This window comes from Apus apus, chromosome 15 (genome assembly GCF_020740795.1).
Source record: "Apus apus isolate bApuApu2 chromosome 15, bApuApu2.pri.cur, whole genome shotgun sequence".
Classification (NCBI taxonomy): Eukaryota; Metazoa; Chordata; class Aves; order Apodiformes; family Apodidae; genus Apus; species Apus apus.
In genome coordinates, this window is record NC_067296.1 from 12,439,331 (window position 1) to 12,462,959 (window position 23,629).

The following is a 23,629-nucleotide window of genomic DNA, read 5'->3' on the forward strand; positions in this document are numbered from 1 at the left end:
GAACAAGAATTTACATTACTTTACATATTAGAGAGCAGGTCCCTCCCCTCAGAACAAGGCCTGGTGTTTCATCTAGGAGTCAAACTCAAATGACACTTCCCCCTGGTAACAGCCAAGCATCAGCTTTGTGCCTTGCAAATGGACAGTTACTTGTATCATAATATTGCTTCAGCACATCAACCCAAGAGCCAGTATCACAGAAGGTTCCACCACACAGAATTCATTCCCAACCTGGACATTTGAACAATAAATAAAGGAACAGCCAATGGTCAGAGAAGTGATTTCACCTCGGCGTGAGCTCGGGGCGCTGCTGGGCACCAGCCACCCAGGGGCTGCTCAGATGTGCAAGAAATGCCAGTTTCATGAGGACCATCACAGTGATGCAATGTTTGGAAGAACAGAGTCAAAAAGTAGCATTTTCAACATTGAGCAGGCTTGGTGTCATTGGCTTGGTTTGGCAGCAGCAGCAGCAGCTCTACTGACAAGTGTGTGCTCAGGGCACGTAAGACCATCTATAGCCCAGTCCTACTGGGAAGGTGCTTCTTTCAGGCAAACAAAAGTCAGAAATGATACATTTGACAACAAACTGCTCTTAGTCGAGTGCTCATCTTCCACTGAAGAGGGAATGAGGATGGAAATCACTTTGCTGCTGCTGCTACCTTGTCCAACACGTGGTATTTAATGACAGATTTTCAGTTTTTTCTTTTTTAAATAAAAAGTATATTCTTAAGGTATTTGTGTTTAACTAAACTGGAACAGCAAAATCTCAATCTTGCTACTTACAGATCTATAGTATAGACAGATGCCCTGTGTACCATTAGTGCAGATAGACTGGAATTGTTTTCCTTATATGCAAGGCCAATGCAGGTAAAGGATAAATGGCTATCCAAATTCAGGATTTCTCACTAAATAACATAACTAACTTAAAAAGCACTGGTACCAGACCAGCCAGTTTTAGGCACATCTTTAAAAAAATAAAGTATGCATTTCATTAATGTAAAAATGCAAGAAGATTCTTAGAAACATTTCAACTTTATGGTGCACTGGAATGGAAGTGATGCTTCCTTTAGTTTCAAGGAGTACAATAAAGGCTTAAAAAAAATAATAATAAACAAACAATACCATAGTATTCTTCATAGGGAAGAACAGTTTTAGTAAAACTGAAAGGATAAATAAGGACTAATAAGCAGCCAGGACAGCTGACTGGTGAGTGTTTGTGCTTTAAATGTCCAAAGGAAAAGACAGTTCAGTAACTCTCCTCGTACCATCCCCAGACTGGGCATCCATAGTGCACACCTCCAGAGTTCAGGAACACGCTGCAGACTCCAGGACTAGCTGTGGCCATGGCAGGATCCAGTTGCCAGTGGCAACTTCCCCAGCAGATTCCAGGGCTGGGATCCCCAGCCCCACTGGCTGCCAGCTGGAGCCCAGCTGGGGTTAGGACTGTTGTGTGAGCCGTCTGTAATGAGGTAACACTTGGTTTTCAGGAAGATAAAGAGCCAGTTCCAAAGCTACAAGGACGGTGAATTCAAAACCAATCAGATCTCTTCTGTTGAATCTGAACCTCTCTTCTAGTTTCTGTGATAGTAGCAAAAAAAAAAAAAAAAAAAAGAAAAAAAGAGGGGAAGAAACAGAACCAGTTAATCCCCAGGATACCAACGCAGTTTTAGATCAGGGCAGCAATGAAGCAGGAGCCAGTGATGCACAGCCAGAGCTGAACCTACAGAATCGAAAGTGTTGCACAGGATCAGCCAAGTAAACCAGCTCATCAGCTCAGCTCTGACACCCACATGAGTTACACGTGTGCCTGAGAGACACTGAGTGCAAAAATAACCTCATTGTAGGATCAGAAGGACATTAGACTGCACCAGTCAGGTAGTTTTAATTAATTAAAAAAACAAACACCAAAACACAAACACATTAAAGAGCCCTAGTGAAACATAAAACGGACTGAAAGAGCTGGTTGTGAATGCAAACATGCACTGCTGGAAATCTGGGCTGTCTGCTGGTCTGTGAAAGGGAGGGTTTTGGCAACGCCTGGAACAAGTCTCACAGTACTCACATCGATAAGGTGTTTCACTTCATGTTTCCTGAGATCACTGCTGATCTTGGCTGCAAGCAGAACACAAGCACCAGCGCACAGTTTGCGGTTCTGTTTGTTGAGTTTGCCTTGGAGGACGAGCTTCTCAAAGTAAACATAAGCCATGGAGACAGTAACGGGCTCCAGGCTGCACTCCTCACTCAGGTTCCGCATCTCTCTCTTCAAGCTGGGAACAGGGAGAGAGAAACCCTCTCAAACATGACAGCTTTTATGAAATGCTCTAGAAACACTGCAGCACAGGAGCTTGGAAGAACATACGGGCAAGACTCCTACTTGGAAAACCATGACAATTATTATCCTAGACTGGAAAAGCCCAGCTGGCAGCAAGCTGGAGCTGATGCACAAACTGATTTAACCTGGCTGACAACATCTGCTGTGGAAGAACAGTTCCTCGTCTGCCCATAAACACCAGGGGCTTAGCTGCCTCACTGACACACAGGCTATTGCAGTATGGTTCCTTCTGGGCTCCCAAACTGGTTTGTGATTCATATTGTAAGACCGAACCACCCTGACCTAGAGAACAGCCCCTCAAAGATGTGCAGATCCCAGCAGCTGCTGCATGGAGACCTGCCTGCCACACACCTCGTGGAGGAGCCAGGTCTGAAGGGGAAGGCAGACTGGATTGCCCCCTGCCCACAAGGGCCAGCCCTTCACTTCAGCATTAGGGCAGACCTCATGGTGGGTGCTGCCCCTCATGGCTGCTGTGCTGCACCTACAAGATCTCTGTGCTAACACTCAGAACAGCAACAAGATGTGTATGGAGGACACCAGCAGGACATACTGCCTAAGCAAGCCTTCCACTTGGAGCTGAGCTACAGGTAGCCCTGGTGATTCAGCAGAATCAGATCTAAGCTATTTCAGCAGGCCCTGATGGCATTAACTGCCCTGGAACACTAGCAAGATTAGAGCTCTCAGGAGGCACAACAGAGCATCTCACTGGTGAGTGGCCAGAAGCATTTCCTGGAAGATGAGCCATTTCATGTGGCATAGTCCTGCCTTTGTAAAATGCTTTTCTTTACTGAAATCCCCCAAACCTAACACTCTTCTGTATCCTAGAATCCTGTTGCAGTCCATGGTCATCACTGAATCTGGTAATTGAAAGGGAGAAATAGCCAAAGGGTCCAGAAAGACAATCCAGTTAGAGTAGGATTGCCCTACAGCTGAACAATCAGGTTACAAGTATTTGTTTCAAGGTTAATGCTGCTTCTCTGTTAATTGGCTATGAGCATCAGGACACCACGGTTGGTGAAACAAAACCCTTCTAGGCTGAACTATAAAAACCAACTGTCACCCTTTCTCAGCATCCTAAAAATTCCTCTACAGCATTGCCATCCTACAGTCAGCTCAACTGGCAACAAGAGATTAGTGCTTAATCATTTATACTATTAATAGATCTAGTATTTGCTCCATACCAGTGGAAGATAAAAGCATCCTTGTAGAGTGTATATGTTCTCATTAGCCAATGCTTGTTTCTTACCTCCTAATTTTGCTCAGTGTCAACTTGATATGAGGAAACTTCTCTCTAAAGGTTTCATTCATATCCTTTTTAAGGTCCGAGGGTTTCACATACTCTATGACTGTAGTCTGGAAATCAAAAGGCAAAATGAATAATTTCTTCTTTGAGTAGGACTGACAGCCAAACAAGTCTTGCAAAGACTCTAATGCAAAGGCAAACCCCAGTTTTACACTTCTCAATTTAATACTTCTATAGTGTCCTAAGTAACAGACCACGTTGAATCTCATCCAAAAGCAAATGGTTACAAGAAGCAAATGACAAGATGGAGATCCATGTCAGGCAGGTCCTCAACAAGTTAAGTACATAAACCCAACTATTTGTATTTTTCCTGAACAATTCTCAAAAAGCCACAGCTTTTTTTTTTTTTCTCTCTAGAGGAAGTTTTCTTCCTTGGGGAAGTTATAAGAGGATCTCCCAGGTACTCATTCACTCCTCTGTTCAGCTGTGCCAGGCACTCACCATGTAAGAGGCAAAGATGAGAACACGTTTGTGTTTTCCACATGGCCACTGAGGATCATCCAGAATATTCGGGTCATACTCTGTAGCTTCTCCAGCTTCAGTTCCTGAGGGAACAAGGAAAGCACATTGGGTCATAAGATACAGAGCTTTAAATTCCCTGTTTCCTCTTTAAAAACGGTTTCAAACAGCAAACATTAAAAGTGTTGGCAGAGCCCATTGTACAGTCACCTGTTTGCATTTCATAAATGCACCAGTCAGGTATTAGAATTATTTTTCTTTTGCCTATAGCCCAACCTAACAGACAGCCGAGTTGTCAGGTTTGCTCTTTTACACACAAGAAGGGATTTCTTGTCACAGGCTGTTTGGCTTCTGCCCTGTTACTGTGCTAGAAGGCAAGGACGACCACCTGAACGCATCTACACCAGATGTTTCTTGTTGAGTAGCAAAAAACGTCACATTTCCAAGGAAATGGCTCTGCGCTCCTTGGAATTGCATAAACAGAACTAGATTTACAGAGGACATTAGGAATGTGTGCAACTCTCCATCTAAAGGCTCATCATTTCTACTTCACTAAGGAGACTTCTTTGCTAGGCTGTGCTAAAAAGTCTCCTCCTCTCTTCCCAGCTGCAGCTCATCCTGCCTAACAACGCACTCCACCACTTGCAATTGTTTCAGGCAAATATATTCCTTTTATGCTTTTCCACTGCGTGCACAAGTGATGACAAGGCTGGTGGCTGTCCTCACCCATCTCTGTTCCTGCTGGTATTGTTTTTGCTGTCACAGGTTTGTATCTGGATCCAGGAAGACTCCGGGAAGCAGTAGCTCGGCAGGAGGGAACGGCAACGTAGCTGTCGGCTTTGCGAACAACCAGGGCATTGGTTGGGTACAGGAAATTTGCATAGGACACAACCTTAAAAAAAAGAGAGAATTGTAGGGCACAATTTATTGAACAGGTTATTTCTGGACATCTAGGATTTTCCAAGTCTGAGTCCCCTGGAGTTTGTATTTGGGGGTGAGGACCTTGAATTTGTGGGACAAACTTGGAGGAGGAATGCCTTGTTTCCATAACTTCAGTATGGAAGTGTTGTAGAAGGCTTGGTGGAGTGGCAAAGAAAAGGGGAGAATCACAACAGCAAAATCTGTCAGTATATAAATTTAACTAAAGAGGTACACATTTCGCCCACATTTCTATCAAAACATCACTCATGTCTTGCCTGAGATACCGGATTCTCCAAAAACAGAGGCAGAACCAGTCACAGGCTTCAACAGCCTCCTCAAAAGCAGCTGTATCACAAACCAAACACTTCAAACTTTTATGATCCAAATGAACTTCCATGATGGAGAGTTACAGTTCTCAATGCATGCAGCAGTGCTTTGCCATCCAGAAAGGCATTTGCCTCAGCTCATGAAATGGTCCCAGGATAAAGCACCTACTAGCTCCAGGCAATGGTTTTGTCATTGGCATTAGAGATCAAGAGACTAAGGAAAAAAATGCCTTACCTTGCCATCAGCACCCAGCTCTACTCCTTCCAGTCCAAGCACCATCTCAGTGGAGACTGAAACTCCCCCAGAAGGATGTCGCTGCTTCTGTCCTTCCATCTTTAGATCACTACATGCAGATAGAAAATGCACTGTTGGAAAATGCAGCATAAGCCAAACTTTCCCTGTGGTGAAGACCAGGTCCCTCCAGCAGCTCCAGCCAACACCACCAGGTCAGAGTTCTGTGTGAACAGTACAATCCTTCCACCCCATCTCCAAGAAAGCACCAATTTTTAAGTACTCTTATTAAAATACAGAAATGTTCATGAACTGAAGAATCATCTCACATAATTTTAACTCAAATCTGTAACTACACCTATCAAATGTAAACTTTTTTTTTTTAAATATAGTCTTTCTGCACGAGACCATACCATTAATTAACACATTAATGCTCAAACACTTGTCAGCAAACATCACATATTTCTAGCTTTCCAGGATTAAAGACTTGCCTTTCAAATGCAATTTTCCAAGCACTGCATGCAAACTGAAACTAAGAATTAAGGCTGCCAGCAGAATCCTGCTTCAGTGATGGCAGCATGCAGCTTTGGCACCCATATTCCAATGCACAAAAGCAGCTTTCAGTTAAAGAGCTGCACTGCCAGCTTGCAGCCAAGCAGCATGACCCAGTGCTCAGAACTGCTCTAAAATAGCTGCAGTGACCTCGCTGCTTTTCTATCAAGTGTGAGAATATTTTTCCCATCAACTATTTTTACAGCAAGTGCATTTGCATACAATGCAACTCCCACCACTAAACATCCGTTTCCTTTGTCCATAAGTTATGTGCAGGACAGAAGTGACAACACTATTGTTTTGCCAAAAGTGGGTGAGAACAAAATTAGTATTTTCTGTGGTCCACTTGTAGATCACAGACCTTCACAGAACCAACTCAGACTTCACAAGGGCCTGAGCAAAGCTGGAGGGAAATCCAGGTTGCTGGGTTGGCTTCTCACAAGGGATCGAATTGACAGTTCTATCAAAGGTGTAGTACAAACACTAAATGCAGTTTCAATCACTGAAAAGTGTTTCTGTTTTTTTCAGACTGAAAATAGTGACATTCACAGCTTAGAGCTGAAGATACAGAAGAGCATCTGAAACTTATTTAGATGTAACTTCACTATAAAATTGTGAAGGTTTCCAGTTAAGGCAGTAGCATCCTTCCTTGATGCTTTATATGTTTGGTTTTTTTGCCAACACAATTGTTTGTTGCACTGAAGGCAGTTGATTTCTGAGCACTTTAGCAGCATAGGAAATGCTACACAGCAACAAATCACATCATCACCAGGACTGGAGGGCTTTAGAATGTGACTAAACAGCTGTAGAAAGCTCTACCTGTTCCACTAGTTTTCTCTTGGAGTTTGAATGAATTCTATGACACTGTGGCCACATCTGATTTTACTGCTCTTATAGCAAGTTATTGCCCTTACACATTAATGGTAAAGTTAGTAAATTCACCTGCTTCAAAGCAGGAGACCTACGGAAACCATGCTAATTTAAAAAGATCTTTTGCAAGTGACAGGCAGTGCAAGACCAGACACCTCACAAAGCAGTTACAGGTGACTCACCTGATCCGTAAACTCTCCCCGTAAGGTAGGATAGAAAAAGCCACACACAGAGTTCGTTTAGCACAGATTAACACTATCCTGTGAGCAGATGGGAGAGATCAGGATAACAATTAAGATTCAGACATTACAAAGCAGGTTATTATGGAACCTGAACACAAAGCTCCCCTTAAATTGTTCTGTAAGTTAAGCAGATACTGCTATAGATTGTGTTTTCAGAAAGCAGCACAAAACCAGACATTTCATTCTGACTCTGTAGGTCCTGAGTCAAGTTCTGTGTCAACCCCCAGTGCTCTGTAACTGCCATCACCTTGGGAGTCCTTCAGAGGAGATCCTAGTCTTTAAAAGTTTATCCATGTTTATGTCATTTTTACATAAACCTTGTGAAAAGATGTAGATAATATTTTACATGTAGATGGAAGTCTCACACCTCCATTAATAATAAATATTAACATGGCTGCCTCCTTTCTCTTCTGCCCAGCAACTATGAGCCAAGATTTTGGCTAACCCAAGCCATTCTCCCTAAATGCTCCCCAGCTCTAAGCTCCCTGTGTATTGGAGATAAGAAAGGTGTTAAAAGAGAATGATTTAACCTTCTCAGATTAAATCAGGATGACAGAACCAGCAGAACATTGCTACAGATGCAGCAGATATGAGCACCTACTGCTTTTGAGAGAACTATGTATAAAATTACAAGGATCCCAAGAACAACACCTCATTCCCACTGCCACTAAATGACTAATTGCATTGAACTAGAGTCTGCTGCTGAGCACATCCTATTCCACCTGTGTAGAGGAGGCACCTTGATCTCCAGAAGTTACCTGCTGTTCTTGGTGTCATACTGCCTCATGTTCTTGATGAAGTGCATCTTCTTCAAACTTTTGTGTCGTGGAGACCCAGATATATGCTTGGCTCTGCAATTGTAAAAAAAACAAAAACAAACAACACACAAAGCAGAACAAAACCTGTTAAGTGCTTTGAAAAAAAACAACCCACAAACCACCAGTCATGCCAGTTGTATGATCAGATGGCAGCACTAGCATGCAGGACCTCAGAGATTGGCGTGGAAGAGGGTGGAGGGAGGAGAGGACTGCATGCAACGAGTTGAGATTAATGCTGCTTTTGAAAAAAGTACCTTCGTACACTGGCATATTCCACTATGTCTTCTAAAAAGTCTAGAGAGCAGCGCTGGGAGATAAAACGCCTTCTGCAAAATGTACAACACCACGAAGAGTGAACAGCATTAGTTCATGGCCTCTGAGTTTCTGAATGGCAACAGATCTATGAGCTCTTAGGACCAATGGCAGGGGTTTGGGATTTATCACTTGCTGTTGGAAGAGTGCTTGACTAAGAGTTTCAAGTTACTAAAAAGGCCAAGAACTTGTCACCCCCTCCAGAACCCTTGAAGTATGTATTTATACCAACTTAATTAACAAGAGCATTTACAAATGAATTGTGAAGCTATGACTGCAATTTCCATAGGAACAATGCACTCAGACTCAACTGCCAGCAGCAAAACACTGACACTGCAACTGCCAGATTCCTTATTTTTGTTATGCTTTTGTTTCAGCATACATTATGCTGCATTTTTAGCACAAGCTACAAACATTGAAGTCCAAGGTCTTCTTCCAAAGTGAAACAGTAACTCAACTAATGGACAATACTACCATGGAAGTCAGCATAGGTGCAGCACAAAGAGACCAAAGTTGCAGGACTCTGGTTTGACAAGATCTCTGGAAAAAAATTCAGGCTTTAAGCTGCATGAGAGCTCTGGCAGCCACAAGCAGCCAAACTGCCCAGACAGACCCAGGCCAGGTTCTCATACCTGGAAGTTAACATTCAGCACCAAAGCAAAAACATGGCACCTTGGGGTGGTGCAGGCAAAAACAAGAAAAAAAGGGTGCAAGACAAAAATGGGATTTATTAATTGCTGATATAAATGTCTTTATACAACAAAGCCACTTACAGCTTCAGTTGATTGAAGATTAAAAAAAACAACAACAGAAGATACTTGGGATTTAAGTCTACTCTTGAAGCCCAGCACTTGAGGTTTTGAAACAGCCTGACAATCTGCTAGTCCCAGTGACTTTGCCTTTCATCCTCTCCAGCCTGAGCTGGGGAAGAAACCAAACCACAGTTTTGTTGCTACATAAGAGAAACACCACAGTTCTAGAGAATGAACAAAAACTGGCTGCTTTTTTAAGCATAGTGTCTAGAAATGCAAATTGTTTGAGTGACAAAACAGGCATTTTCATCTCTTTTCCCTCTTCTTGCAAGTTATTACCTTCTGAGCTACTTGGAGAGTAGGGCTGCCTGCCAAAATCTGTGCCCAAAACTATCCAGAGGTTTTGAAAAATGTCACTTCAGTCTGAGTATTCCTGAAACCTCATTCCTCACCACAAGTTCAAGAGAAAATATTTGCCATCTTCTTTGTCTTCAAGTACAAGAAGAGAATGAATGCCAAAGTCTGCTTAAAACCTCCTTAATGAAATCTAATTAGTGCCCTTTTACAGCAAATTTGTATAATTTATACTCCCAAATAAAACTTTATTTTTTCCCCTAGTAGGAAATTGTCTTCAGATTCTCAGCAGTGATGCTCAGGCATTCTTTAAGAGAAAAAAAGACCACAACTCAGGTAGGAGGATGAAAAATTAGTGTCCCTTTCTGTAAACAGAAGAGAGGTAAATCCTCCCACAGGACTAACACCTTCAGTATTGCTGAAGACTGCCACCCACAGATCAACAGTTATTAAGGGTGACACTGGAGAACACTCCTGGTACAGCTTCAATGCCCTTCATCAGCACGTCTGTTTTAAAATTATTATCATTATTATTAGTTTGTTTTTCAGTGAGAACTGCAGAGGGAAGTCTAATGCATACAGACAGTCCTCTTTAACATCTAACTTGCAATAAAAAAAACCCTTAATGAAATGTGGAAACCAGTCTCCAACCTCCTGCCGTGAAGGCAGCTGGTAATGTCCCCAGTCTTTCTCCCTCCTAGGAGAGACCTGGCTGGATGCAAAGACACCAAGTAAGGTGAGCAAACACAGCCAACACCAGTGACAACAGCCACTGGTACAAAACCAGCATGTGGTTCTGTAAAAGGATGCTGGTGTAAGTAACTGGATGGACTGGGAGAGCCATGGCCAGATCTTCCCTAGTAACACCCCAGTGCTTTAGGTCTAACTGCCCTCAGGGGCAACAAGGATGTTCTCACCATGATGGTGGAGACCCACCAGGAGCACTACACCTTCTGAACACCAACTCCTTTTCTCAGTAACAGGGATAAGAGTGACAAACACCTAAACTCACTGCTCTGTATGAGCATATCTGGAATTACAAGGCCGTGGCAGTGAAGATCCTGCCCCTCAACTCAAAACCACAATGACTCATTCCCACTCTGCCAACAGGAAGCTGCATTTTTAGCTGTGCCTCTCAATAATACTTTCTGTCCCCAAGTGAAGCTGTCACCTTGAAGGAATCCCAGATATTAAGCAAGACACTCTCCCTCAAATCTCAAAACACAGTGTACATAAAGAGGTCTCACTAACCCAGATAGAGCACCTGAAAGTTCGTGTGCTCAAGCCAATGTTTCACAGCAACGTGGCTCCCTCACTGCAGTCAGAGACCTGCTGGGTTCCTCCCTACCACTAACGTACAGAACTTGTTCTTAGGTGCTGCAGTACTTGGAGTTTGCTGCAAAATTTAACACTTTTTGAGTAGTCTACACTTATTTTTATATCTATGCACACAGGCACACAGATACACATTTAGTTGGAGTGCTCTTCTCATGCAGCCAACCCACGCTTCACCAACAGGCAGCACAGAATCTCTTCAGGGGCTGCTAGTTTTGATTAAAAAAATGTCAAGTCACGTATCCAGTGCTAAGCTCTTTCACCAAGGCTACCACTTCTCACTTGTGCTCTGATCCACTGGAATTCAAAGGATTTAAAGTCATTTACACCAAAGTTTGTTGCCAAATGTAGCTGAAACACTAAAGCAGAACACCAACACCTGTAACTGCAAGGTACCTTAAGCACACGCTTAACGATGTGCTGCCTGCCAATTAGAAATCTAAGTATCCAATATTAAAATGTTAATGAGTTCTGTGGAGCAGGCTGTAATTTCAATAGTATCCTAAAGAAAGTCCAGACATGTCCATTTGCAAGTACGAGCTATTTCCTTGACAAGCTAGGGAGGGTTTGCTTGTTTGGACGTCCTTGGCCAGGAGCACTTTTGGGTGCTTCCCTCCCGCTATCTCAGGAGCCAACAAAGCAGGACCCTCCCAGAGCTTCAACATTAAAACCAGCAACTGTGTTTACACAAGCCAGCACCTCTGAGGGGACTCACCAAGAGAGAAAACACACACAGCACATGCTCAGAGATAAGGGGCTATCAAGCAGAGGAATTCTGGATTATGCCCTTGGCTTGTTATCTCCATGTGCACACATGGACGTGCACAATCCAACACCACTGCTGAATCCATGATGAGCTAAACATGCACTTAAAAAAAGGCCCACAAAAAAAAATCTTGTGTTCAGATAAAAACCCAACAAATTGCTGTCAGAGCTGCATTTTGACTCCTAATATATGGCAATAGCCACTCATAAATCCCTTCTGATGGGTTCCCTACTGAGGAAACCCAACTTTTGAGTGCTTAGAGCTCCAGACTTGTCCTATTCTGGCCTGCCAGTGCTCCACTGAGCAGAGAAACTCTACACAGAGGGCAAACAACCACAGACAAGCAGCACAGAGGATCCCTGGCCCCAAGGTTGACCCAGCTCTTAAGTGTTCTCAGCAGAACAGGACACAGCTAAGAGCAGTCTATGTATAGCACCAGTAATCCCTACGTCTCATGAATGAAAAGAAAAAAGCTGGTTAAGTCACAGCTCCAGATGAAAGAACGGTAACCTTTCTGATGGCTTGCCAAGGGTATTTTCCCCTTCCCACTCACAGGCTGGGTGACCTGCAGACACCCAAGAGGACAAGGGTAAAGTTTGAGGATGTTGCTGTAGTTGGAAGTGTCCAGGTCGATCATTCTTTAGCACATTTTATAGTTGAATGCAAAATACACCAACCCTGTACTATCAGACATGGCTTCAGGCACATGCCAGCCTTTTCCTACACCTGCTCCTGGGCCAGTGTGTCCTCTAAGGGACAGTGGGGCAGCCCTTTGGACACATGTCCCTTCTCAGCACTTCCAGGCTTTGCAACAGTCCTCATGAACCTCATTTTAACTTCTAATATCGCACTTTAAATGGCAGTGGCCAACGAGCTTACTGAAGCCACCGTGTGTACTGGCCCTTTGGCCGTTTTCAAGCTTCTCTCTGTTTTGCTCTTCTGGCTCCTGCATTTCTGTGAATGGTCTGGCTCGTCTTGCTCCTCCCTGAAGGGTTACACCAGAAGCTTCTAAAAAAATCTTGCTGGGATTCTCCTCCCATCCCAATTAACCCCCACCTCTCACACTGGCAGTTTTGCTCTCCAAGCCAACCAGGCAGCCAGAGTTCAATCAGCAGTCAGCAATTTCCACTCAGGCAGCACCCTGAGTTCATCCTCTGCCTGATTCCTTATCCTCATCACTTCCAGGATCACCAAGCCCTGCAAAAGGAACATTCAAAGATGCTGCAAAAGCCAGAGAGCAGCATGACATGAGACTTCCTCCAGCCAAAGGCCCTGGTGGGGCAGATTGTTACAGATGGAGTCACATCCCTTGCCCTGCTGCACTCACCCACGCAGGGACACAGCCCCTGGCACTGGGCTAAAATTAGCAGCAAGGCTTAGATCCTCTGTTGCTCTTGAGCCATCCATACTGCTAATAGATGGGGGGGATGGGGGAGGCCAAGGATTTTTAATTACAGGGTAAAATTAGGGCCTAATAGAATTTGGTTTCCTATTTCTCACTCAAAAGGGTTTTTATTTTCATATGGATGTCCCTTTGTAAGGTGCTTTACAGGCCTCATTATAATCACAGCTGTCAAAGGACTGAGTTATTAATATAACAAGGACAAAAATCATTTATTGGTTTTTGGAAACACTAGCTCAGTAACAACAGTCAAAGGCAATTTGCACAAGAATCCAGATCCCAAATCCTGTTTACAATAGGAAGACATACCTGTCAGATTTGTTTTCCCAAGACATATTTTAAAGATTAAGTTGTATCATTTCCCTTCCTCCCGGGTGAGCCAACAACCCAATGTGAACTGTGCTTCAGTTTGACGAGGTAAAACAGGCACCAAGGGATTAAGAAAATCAGTCCCAGTATTTAAGCTTAATTTTGCAACAGCCCAGGAGACGTTTACCACTTGCAGGTTTGCATTTCAGAGCACATGGGTGTGAACATCCCTGTTCTTATACCAGTGCCCTGCACCTCACCCCCCTCAGCACTTACATTAATGAGTTTCCTGCTCAAAAGCAGATGGAGCACAGCTCACCAGCAGCAACAAGTTCTTAGTAATTAAAGTCAAAAGAAGCCAGAGAGCACACATACTGAATCACCTTGAAACCACATAATTGGTGAAACAAATAACTTTACTGAAGAAACTATGCTATGAAGTGCACCAGGCAAGCTACTTTCATGGGCAGATGGTTTCAGCTCTGATGTTCAGTAAGAGGCAGTGGCAGAGAAGACACCCTGCTTAACTGACAGCAAGTGTATCCTTATTAAGTCAGCCACTCACTGTTTTATGGCATCACAAAAGTGCAGTTTGCATTTCAGGCCACTATTCTGACATTTGTTGAAGCATCAGACTGCCAGAGAACAATTACAAGTCTCACAGCAGGGCTGGTTTAAGTTATTCCTCTGATAATCTTCATTTGAAAGAGTAAATCCAAATTAGCCACATGAGCGTGGAAAGCGCTTTTATGCTTCAGAGCAGGTTCCTCTGCACAGCCTCAGGACAAGGTCTAATTCCTTCACCTTTCTGTTCTTATTCAAGGTTTATTTGCAAAACTGATGGGGCAGCAGGGCCTTTTCCTGCTGATCTCAAAAGCCAGGAGAAAATCCTGCACCCCTCAAACACAGCAAAGCCATATGCAAGGAAAAGAATGTGTCATGCAGCCTATGGGACAGGAGAGAACAGAACTGAAGCACAACCTGAAAGAGGGTGGAGGCAGAGTAAGTGGGAAGCTCACTAAGCCTAGAAAGTTTTAAATACTAACAAAGAAAGAAATTAGATACTTTTCACAGCAGCTGCTACTTCACTGCTGATTCACAACCACATATGATTCAGTCCTAATGCTACTAAGAAAGGAGTTTTGTATTCATTGCCTTTCATAAATCCCATTGTTTTGGTGCTAAGAGTGTTTATACAATCCGAGGATAAAAGAATGCCTTCCAGTGAGGATTATAAAAGCCATCTGTTGTAATAGAACCACCAAACCAGATGAAAGGTTTGCTCTGCCCAGAGCCCACTTCCTCTAAAGCCCACTCCTAAAATTCCAGCTGCTTTTCACAAAGCAAACTAGATGTGCTGGCCAGGACATAAAAAGTATTTCCTCAAATTTCTACCAGTTTCTGGAGATGTTCCTAGTTCACCAGCCTGGTTCCCTCTGTGTTTTGTGCTCTGCTCACTTAGCACTGAACTACTGACCAAACCAGGCAGGTGTAACGCAAAGTGTGTCCTTGATAACGCTGTGGGAATTATGCTAGAAATATTAATCCACTTCCCTGAGAGATGATACTGTAATTTCATCATGTGCCTTGTTAAAATTAAAGCCTTCAGCATGATAAAATTCACAAGTTAAAGAAAAGAAATCCAAAGAACAGGGAGAGCAGCTTTTAACTGGGAAGGAGAATAAAACCCAAAACAGGTGACTGGAGGAAACACAAAGAAAATGTAGAGGTCTCACAGTGTTTCTACAGGCACTTGGTTCTTTCCAGCACCTTGGTCATCCCCTCCAATCCACAATCAAGAGCTTGTAGCCTCACTAGGGCAAAATTTTACACTTAAATTCAACAAGCCCAAGAGAGCAAGTCTGTCCATGCTGTGAAGCAAGAAGCAGTTCAGCCCGTGCTGTGGCTGGCTAGCTAATGAGATGGCTACCCAGCTCCCAGGCAGGTCTGCAGGTGATGCTGAGCTTGGGTACTGCCATGTCCAGCTGCAGAGCCTGGGTGTTCACAGCTCCTGGGGAAGGGCAGCCAGGATCACAGCCTTAGGCAGGGAATGAGCTGGCAGCAAGCTTTGAGTTGTGGAGGCTCCATACATCTCACCAGTCAGGGGGCTATCTCCTGAAGCACTTCTGCTTTGCTTGCTCTCATTAGACCAGCTAAAAGTTCTTCATTTAGCACATTTTTCAGAGATTAAATGATAAGCATTTACAATAAGTTATATACACAGCAGCTATAAACCAAAGGTGAGGAGTTTAAAGCTCTGCATTTGAAGAGCTAGAGGGACAGAGGGACTTCAGCTAAGCCTCCTCCATCTGCAGTCACCTGCTTTATCAACAATACCTTGTGCTCATTAAAGAATCCAAATTTTATTACGCTCCTGTGCACATCAGACTGTGCATTTTTAAGCTCAAACTACAGACAGAAGACTTCAGAACAATCTTCAGAAAAGGGTTCAAAAGCATCTTCAAGCTTGCTCAGCCCGACAGCTTCAGCTGGCTGACAGATGGAAAGAAGGGGGAGCACAGGACAACTGAAGTTAAGTCTTCAAGATTTAATATAACTAAAAGACACATACTGCAGGAAATAATATTTCATACAGGATTTTGTGATACTCGCTTCCCCTTCCTCCGTAATGTTTTCCCCTTCTAAACTAAGCTAACCATACCCAAACCTGGAGCAGAAGAGCTCATCTGTAGCTCAGAACTACTATTTAAAATGGAAAGCAAATCCCTTCCTGTCTCATCCACAGTTCATAGTAAATGGCAAAAAAACCCACAAGAATCAGTGCTGGAAACTCTTCTGAACTGGTTCAGTCCTGGTGCTCTGAGCACACAACAAAGAAGCTTCATCCCCAGGTAGGTAAGACTGCTGTCCAGCTGGCTGGCAAAGCAGAGGCAAGTTTGGGCAGCCCACATCTCTGCAATTATCAAGAAGGACTTTGGGGTGAAGCAAAGTTATGGCAAGGAGCACAGACAACCTGAACACATCCTTCTCACCAACAGCCCCAGGACTCAGCATACAGCTGCTGCTCAGTGCCAGCTCCAAGTGCTCAGACTGATCAGCTGAGATCAGGAGGAAGGCAAGGAGGAGAAAAACTATTTTAGACTGTGAATCAAAGAAATGATGTATTGAGCCAGCACACCATGATCCTGCAGAATTCCAAGTCAAGAGTGATATTTGAAAATAACGGTCCGATAAAGCTTGTGTTAGTTTTCCTAACCCAAAGGAAGCCTGTGGAGTAAACCTTGCAAGTAAAACATTAAGAGAAGAGCCACAAATGCAGCGTTGCTACGTAAGGTTTTGGCAGCACATTCAAGTCCACACCAGAGAAGCACCAGGATAAGGACAGGAAGCTCCAACTGTATCACTCCTACAGGACTTGTTTACTGGAGGTCTGAAATGGGCCCTCCCATCTCCTCTCCAAAGCTATTTAGCTCTGTTTAATTTCATAGCATTTCCCCTCTCAGCTGATGACTCACTGACTGAAGCAAGGCAACACCAATTCCAACCACCCTCATGGCCTCCTGCAGAGAGGAACTGTGAGCTCACAGCAAGCCAAGATGGAACTGGAGCATCCCCTTTCCCTCAGCATCCCAAAACCCACTGCTGGGACTGCTGTGCAATCACTTGGAAAAGCTACAGAATCTGTCCACAGGTAAAATCAGCTGCAAGTACAAGTAATTCTGTACAGATTACTCCTGCCTGGAGTCCATAGTTACTTTAAAAGCCTCTGGACTCTTTTAAATGAAGAGGTCAAATAACTTTGGCATTAGCTGTGTTTGGGTTCGTTTGACACAGACCTATTCACAGAGGTCTGCACCATACAAGGATGTGGGTTTTCTGACCTCCAAGTTTCCTGCTAGGCATACAACTTCTTCTGGAAAATATACCTGCATGGGAATGTCAGATAATAAATGCTACAAGCACCTATAAATTATAAATATTTAATATTGGACACATGCAATTCACCTGCAATTGCAAATATGAGAGAAAGCTGTAGAAGCAAACTGCTTGCTGAGGAGAAGATTGCAGCCTTAGCATTTCAGCTGAATTTTAAATAAAGCTCAGGTTTAGAATATGTCCATTTTCAGCCCCGAGCAGCACATCCCACTCATGTGTTCATGGCTGAAAGGTCAAAGCTTGTTGGCTCTGACAGATCTTCCTACTTCCTGAGAAGTACCATGTGTGCTCAGGTTATTCCAAATAAGGCTAGAAATGAAAACTAAGACTTTTAAACATTTCATCCATCTCAGCTAAATCTGTTCATTAGTAGAGGGTGGGGTTTTAAAAAAAATATTTGTATTTCTTGAAGTGAAAACAGCAGCTAGGCTGACAGTAGGACAAAGTAACACGTTAACCATCATTAAGAAAAGCCTGACCAAGCATTTCTGCTATTCCACCCAAGGAACTGATCTGATCACACCTATGTCAGCAATCCAACATCCAGTTAACACTTAAAAGCAGAGCTGGTCCAAAATGCTGCTGTTATCAACTACTGTTAAAACTCCCACCCTTAAAATGACCTAAATTAGCTCAGTCGTTTCTGATTTATCAGCAACCACAAACATTCAGTTCAGCTCCCTGACCACTGAACACCAAGGACATTAAAGCATCAGTTGCATATAATTTAGTCTCCATGTTTATTTTTAGATCCAGGGAAATGCAGCAAATACAAGGCAAAACCAGCTGCTTTACATTACACTATGTTGAAACCTCAGAAGCACAACAAGCTTTGACATCCAAGGCTGTTGTTCCCATTCTTCATGCTTTCATAACCTGGCTATTTTCAGGGCCTTCTGTTATCTGTTTCCCCAGAAACTCTGCCAGTTTCAGACCCAACTGCAGAAATTCATTAAAAAAAATATCTGTGAATGCTGATTTGTTCACTATTTGCTCCCTCCCTCCCTCCACTGCTTTTTGTGAGGCTTGTTCTTTGACAGAGCAAAAGAACAGAGCAAGATGGAAAAGGAGAAGGGAGGAGGGATGGCAAGCAGACTGGTATAATGCAGCATTGTGACTGAAGATCCTGTAAACAGAAGATTCCTTAGGAAAAGAAAAGTGGAAGATTAAATCATCAGGTTTATAATGCTCAGCCAGCAGTGCAAGGAAACCCAACATCCAGATTGAACAGTGCCTCCAAGGGAGCCTGCACCACTGAAGTTTCCATCTTAAAAGACTTGTCTGCTACTGAGCAACTCCAAGAAACTCCATGTTACATCAGCTGAGCAGATCACTTACTCCTTGGGCTCACCTGAAGATCCTGCCTGTTGCTAATTAATAACCCCCAGCTCTAGCAGAGGTCACAACCTGCCCTGAGCTATGCTGGTTGGTCTCAGCTACTTCCAACTGCTCAATCAAGATCAAGTTTTGCAATGAAACTCTGCCCAACGAAACTGCCAGTTCTGGATAAAGTGATCTCCACAGATCGGGACAAGCCCCAGCCTGATGAAATCCCCAGGCATGGCACGGGACTGCAGCAGCACTGGTCATGGAACACAGAGCAAATCTGGAGCCCCTTCAGCCGTGCTCCTGGTGCATCTGAGGGCAGCTCCACAGAGGGTGATTGAAACAGCTCTTGACAGTGACTAAAAAAGAACTCTGAGAAGAGCAGCTGCCTTGAGTGGGCACCAAAGATTAGATGTCCAGAGTCACAGCGCAGATTCCACCTCCCCCCGATGACTTCATGTGCCTGTATATTTGAATGATGCCCAGAGTTAAACTATCTGGAGAGCAGCAACTTTACTGTACAGCAAACTGATACCCAGATTCCCAAGTCTCAATAAAAGAAAACCCATTTTGCAACTGTCTGTTGATTTCTGACTCTTGTTTTGCAAGCAGCAGGCCACACGCAGAAGGGGAAGCAGCATCACCACCCCTGTCCTGCAGGATAAAGTCCCTGAAGCACTGCTCATGTATTCACAAGAGGAGATGCTGCCGTTCTGCAGGGATGAAAGGTTGATCTGTCACAGAACAAAACGTGGAACTGTCCAGCAAAAACAGTGCCTCAAGTCCCTCACCCTCTAAGTTGTAGGTGAAATTGTAATTACAAAGGGGTGGTCCCTCCCTCCCACCCGCTCCTCTCCCCAGTGCGACTGGGAGGAGATACATTGGGTCTCACACACCCCCACTGACAGCATAAAACTGTCCTTTTGTCAGAAAATACGTGTATTGCTGTGTAAAGAGCAGAATCTTCTGCCTTATAGTTTCAGCTGATGTTCTCCACCTACTCTTTTCTTCTTTGAAGACAAAAAAACAGACAAATTCTCACTCCAAGTCGTAAGTAATACAAAAACTGATGAATGCAATACAATACACTCCTTCAGCCATCTCTTCCAAGCTGAAAAATCATGGCCTGTTTTGTCATTACTCACACAGAAGCCCTTTCATTCCTCCAAGTATCATCCTCACACTTCACTCTACGTTTTATTTCTGATTCATTGTTTTCAGATGAATTATTAGAATTATCATAGTGGAATGTAACATCTAAAATAAAATGCCAAGGAAAAGGTGGAAAGGACATCAAAAGACAAGATCCTGGACTTGGCATGGGAGGGGGAAGGACTGAACCATTTCCATGAACATCATTAGTCCAGAAGTCAGTATGCACAGAGACACCATGTGTCCCACCTGCACAGGTAACTGTGCTTGTCACACTCTTGATGCAAAACTCACCCTCAAGAGCTTTGCCTACGTTATTAGAACAATGAAACGAATCGCACAGCACCTGGTGTGCTGGCTTTCATGGACCAGGATTGCTCAGAAAGAGCTGTGCCAAAGCAACAGCCTCACTTCAGGCTTTCCTGCACAAACCAACAACGACAGTGCAATCTGTGCACTCAGGGCATCCACAAGGCAGGCCCAGCCTCAGTTTCTCCATGTGAGGACAGAAAGTTCTCTTCCATTACAAGAACTGTCATTTATCACCCCTTGCTTCTCAAGAAGGAAAGAAATCCTAAACAACAGGAGAGATCAGGAGGCCCCCGCACCACAAACTACTTCTCTTTAAATTCACCTGACCCTCCAAGCAGCCGTTTCCCGGGCATCAACCAGACACCTCCACTGCAAGATGTACACCTAGAAGAAACACCCATCAACTGCACTAGCAGAGCTCCCCAGCTGTAGAGCACAGACAACATCTCTACTTCAGCTCACTAACAAAGCTCTGGAGGACACTACGAAGACCACAAAGACTTAAAGCCCCTGATACTGCTTGGCCTATCTGCAGGCTCAGGGGGCCAGCTCAATTCACAAAGCTGTTTAGGCCAGAAGCAGCCTGAAAAGAGTTCCTTCAGAGCTCGGATCTCCAAGATCTGAATCGAGAGCCTGTCTTCCAAGCGATCAGAAAGTCAGCACTTCCAGGCTGACAGAAGTCCTTCAGAAATGCCGTGGTAATCCTGCACTGAAGGCCAGAACATCCTCCCCTGAGGCTGACTCAAAGTTCCCAGCGTACAACCATGCATTAATATAGAGTTACTGCATAGACAAGCAGCAGAGATTAGGAGAAGGGGCATCAGCAGAGAGGCCGCTGCACAGAGGAAGAGTCCTACCTAGCAGTGACTCTGTCGGCTCCATCTGGAAACAGAAAAATGCAAAAAACGAGCGAGGGGAAAGCAGGAGGCAGGGCTCAGGGCACCGCAGAACTGCAGCCAGAGAATCAACGAGTGAAACGCTCCGCAAATCCCGCTCACCAGGCACCCGGCAGGCTGGGGCAGCCCCGGCAAGGGCAGCCGCGCATCCCAGCGCTGAGCCGCGCATCCCAGCGCTTGCAGAGGCAGCGGGCAGGGCAGGCAGCAGCTGCCTGCGAGGCTGAACTCCCTCCCTGCCTCCGCCGGGGCTGCCCCGGGGCAGGGGCTCCCTTTGCCGGGGCCGGCACCGCCTCCCCAAGGCCGCTCTCCCCGGGGGCGGCCGTTTCCCATGCTCCGCTCCCCACCCCTCGGAGCTGCCGGCCGAGGGCCCTGGGAACAGAGCGGCTCTTCCCAGGACGCCGGGGGGTCCCGCCGCTTCCCACGCCCCGCGGGGTCAAGGCGGCCAGGCCGGTCGGAGGGGCGGGGGGTGCTGAGGGTGGGCTGGCCCGGCGTGCCCCGTCCCCTCACTCACCTCTGCCGCGGCGCCTCCAGCGCGAAGCCGCTGCCCGCCGCGCTCTGTGTGGGGCTCAGCAGCCCCGGGGCGCCCGGCTTAGCGACCGCCAGCATCCCCGGCTGAGCGGGCGGCGCCGGGGGCGGCGGGCAGAGCGGGGGGCCCAGCAGCAGCTGCGGCATGAAGATGCCGCCGCGGGACGCGTCCGCCTCCCCCTTGACTCCGGCAGCGGCGACAGGGGGGACGCCGGGCAGCAGCAGGGCGGGCGGCGGCGGGCAGGCGGGCGGCGGGGACAGCAGGCGCGGGGGGGCTCCGGCCGGCTCCGCCACCGCCTCCTCTCCTTCGCCCGGGCCGGCGGGCGTCGGCAACGGCGGTTTCTCGGCGGACGGGCAGGGCGGTCGGCCGTCCAAGGAGATGTTGTTGAGGAAGAAGAGGGCGGCCTGCCGCCGCCGGGAGTCACCCCGCTTCCGCGGCGGCGGCTGGTCGCGGGGCGGGCGGGGAGGCGGGGAGCCGCAGGCAGCGGCCGCGGCCATTCTCCGAATGAGCCGCGACCGCCTCGACAGCCCGGGCGGGGCGGCAGGGAGCGGCGCGCGGCCGGCAGCTCGCACGCTCATTGGATGCGTCGCGCCGGGATGTAAATGAGATGGGTAGAGGCCCCACGCTGATTGGCTCAGCTGCCCATGACGGGTGGCCCCGCCCTCTCCTTTGCCGGTGGGGTGCTGCTGGGCCCTAGCGCCGGCGCGCAGCGGCTGCCCGGGCCGAGGCAGGTGGGTGGTGCCCCCGGCGGGCGGGCAGGGAGCGGGCAGGGAGCGGGCCGCGGCCGGGACCGCTCCGGGCTGGGCTTCTTCCCGGGGCCGGCACGTAGGCAGCCCCTTCCGAGCTCGGGTATGGCCCCTAAAACAGACACTAGCCCGCCATGTCCCCACATAGCTAGCACCGTGTCCCCACACAACCACCCACCATGTGCCTATGTAAACACTCACCATGGTCCACACAACCACCCACTGTGTCCCCACACAACCACCCTTTGTATGACTTTTTAAAAACTTCTCCTCCCCGCCCAGCTTCCCCACTCACTCTGACAGTCACCCGTTCCCAAGCCCTCCTGCCTTCCTGCAGGCAAGGAGGACGCATCTGCTAAAACCATCGGCCCGTGGCCCTGCACATCAGAGTGCTCCTGCAAAAGCAGATGAAGGCAGCTCTTCCTCTTGCTCCAGCCCAGAAGCCTGGGACTCAGCCCTCCAGCTTGTGGAGAGCTTGCCCTGAGGGTGTGGATCCCCGTGGATCCCTGTGCACGGCCCCCAAACTCACCAGCAGCCCCAAAACCCAGGCAGAGGGGTGAATCCCTGTGCCTCCTGGCCCCTGAGGGGAAGTCGAAGCAGTGCTGATCATGGGCTTTATATGGGCAAGGCAGGCCTGGATCTGGGAAAGCACAAACTTAGCATTTATCTCCACAAAGTGACTCAAGGCATTTCTGTGCAGCACGTCGCTTCCCGGACTGGTGTGTTTATATTGCTTGGAATAAACATGCCCCTTAGGCACTTGAACCCACGTCTGCCACATCCTGGGAAGATGCTCTGACTGCTTGCCAAGTAAGAAAGCTCTGCCCTTTCCGCTGTCCCCGGGGGACACTGCTGTGCCCTGAAGATGTCCACGCCATCAGCCCTGGCAGAGGGGCCTTGGGAGCTCTGCTGGGCATGACGAAGCCTCTGGCTCTGTGAGCAGCAGGATGTGGGTGCTCGTGGCCCCTGGGTTCCTCTGACACCGAGGTGGCCCTTGCAGGTGCTTCCCACCTTGTGTGCTTGGAAGCAGCTTGTGCTCCTCAGTGGGATTTTGCCCATAGACATGGACATATCAGACCAAATTTGCCATGAACGAGGCACTACTGAGGTGTTCACAGTTAAGCAAGTATTAATGTCTTTGCAACACTGGACCCTTAGAATGGTAAAGGCTTTTGACAAATACATTTAAAGAAGTTACATGACAACTCTTCACATTGGCTGCAGTTTACAATGGTGTCTGATGATATGACCTGAAATGTGGGCACTAAATGAAAGACAGATTTTGAAACTGTCCTATAAAACACAGTCAGGCTTTAGGTCTTCATATGTCTGTTTGAAAAGATCATTTTTTGGTATACTGTTGCAAGAGGGTCATCAACACTTGTCTTATAGTATTAACAATATTTAATAATAATAATAGGATTAAGGTAGGAAACATAAGACCATATTTTCTTAGAGGCTTCAACTAAAGAGCCTACATTGAAACATA

The 23,629-nt window shown here is 46.2% G+C and overlaps 1 protein-coding gene across 1 annotated transcript; it reads right to left on the minus strand.

The window, feature by feature from the left end:
- Positions 1 to 656: 656 nt before the first annotated feature.
- CABLES2 (Cdk5 and Abl enzyme substrate 2) lies at positions 657 to 21,891 on the minus strand. Its single transcript, XM_051633254.1, has 9 exons — positions 21,380 to 21,891; positions 7,996 to 8,088; positions 7,178 to 7,255; positions 5,577 to 5,685; positions 4,821 to 4,986; positions 4,077 to 4,180; positions 3,579 to 3,685; positions 2,063 to 2,267; positions 657 to 1,578 (listed from the first exon to the last, which is right to left on the minus strand). The coding sequence occupies exons 1-9, from the start codon at positions 21,889 to 21,891 to the stop codon at positions 1,438 to 1,440; spliced, it is 1,515 nt and encodes a 504-aa protein (XP_051489214.1). The 3' UTR covers positions 657 to 1,437.
- Between the last annotated feature and the right edge of the window lie 1,738 nt (positions 21,892 to 23,629).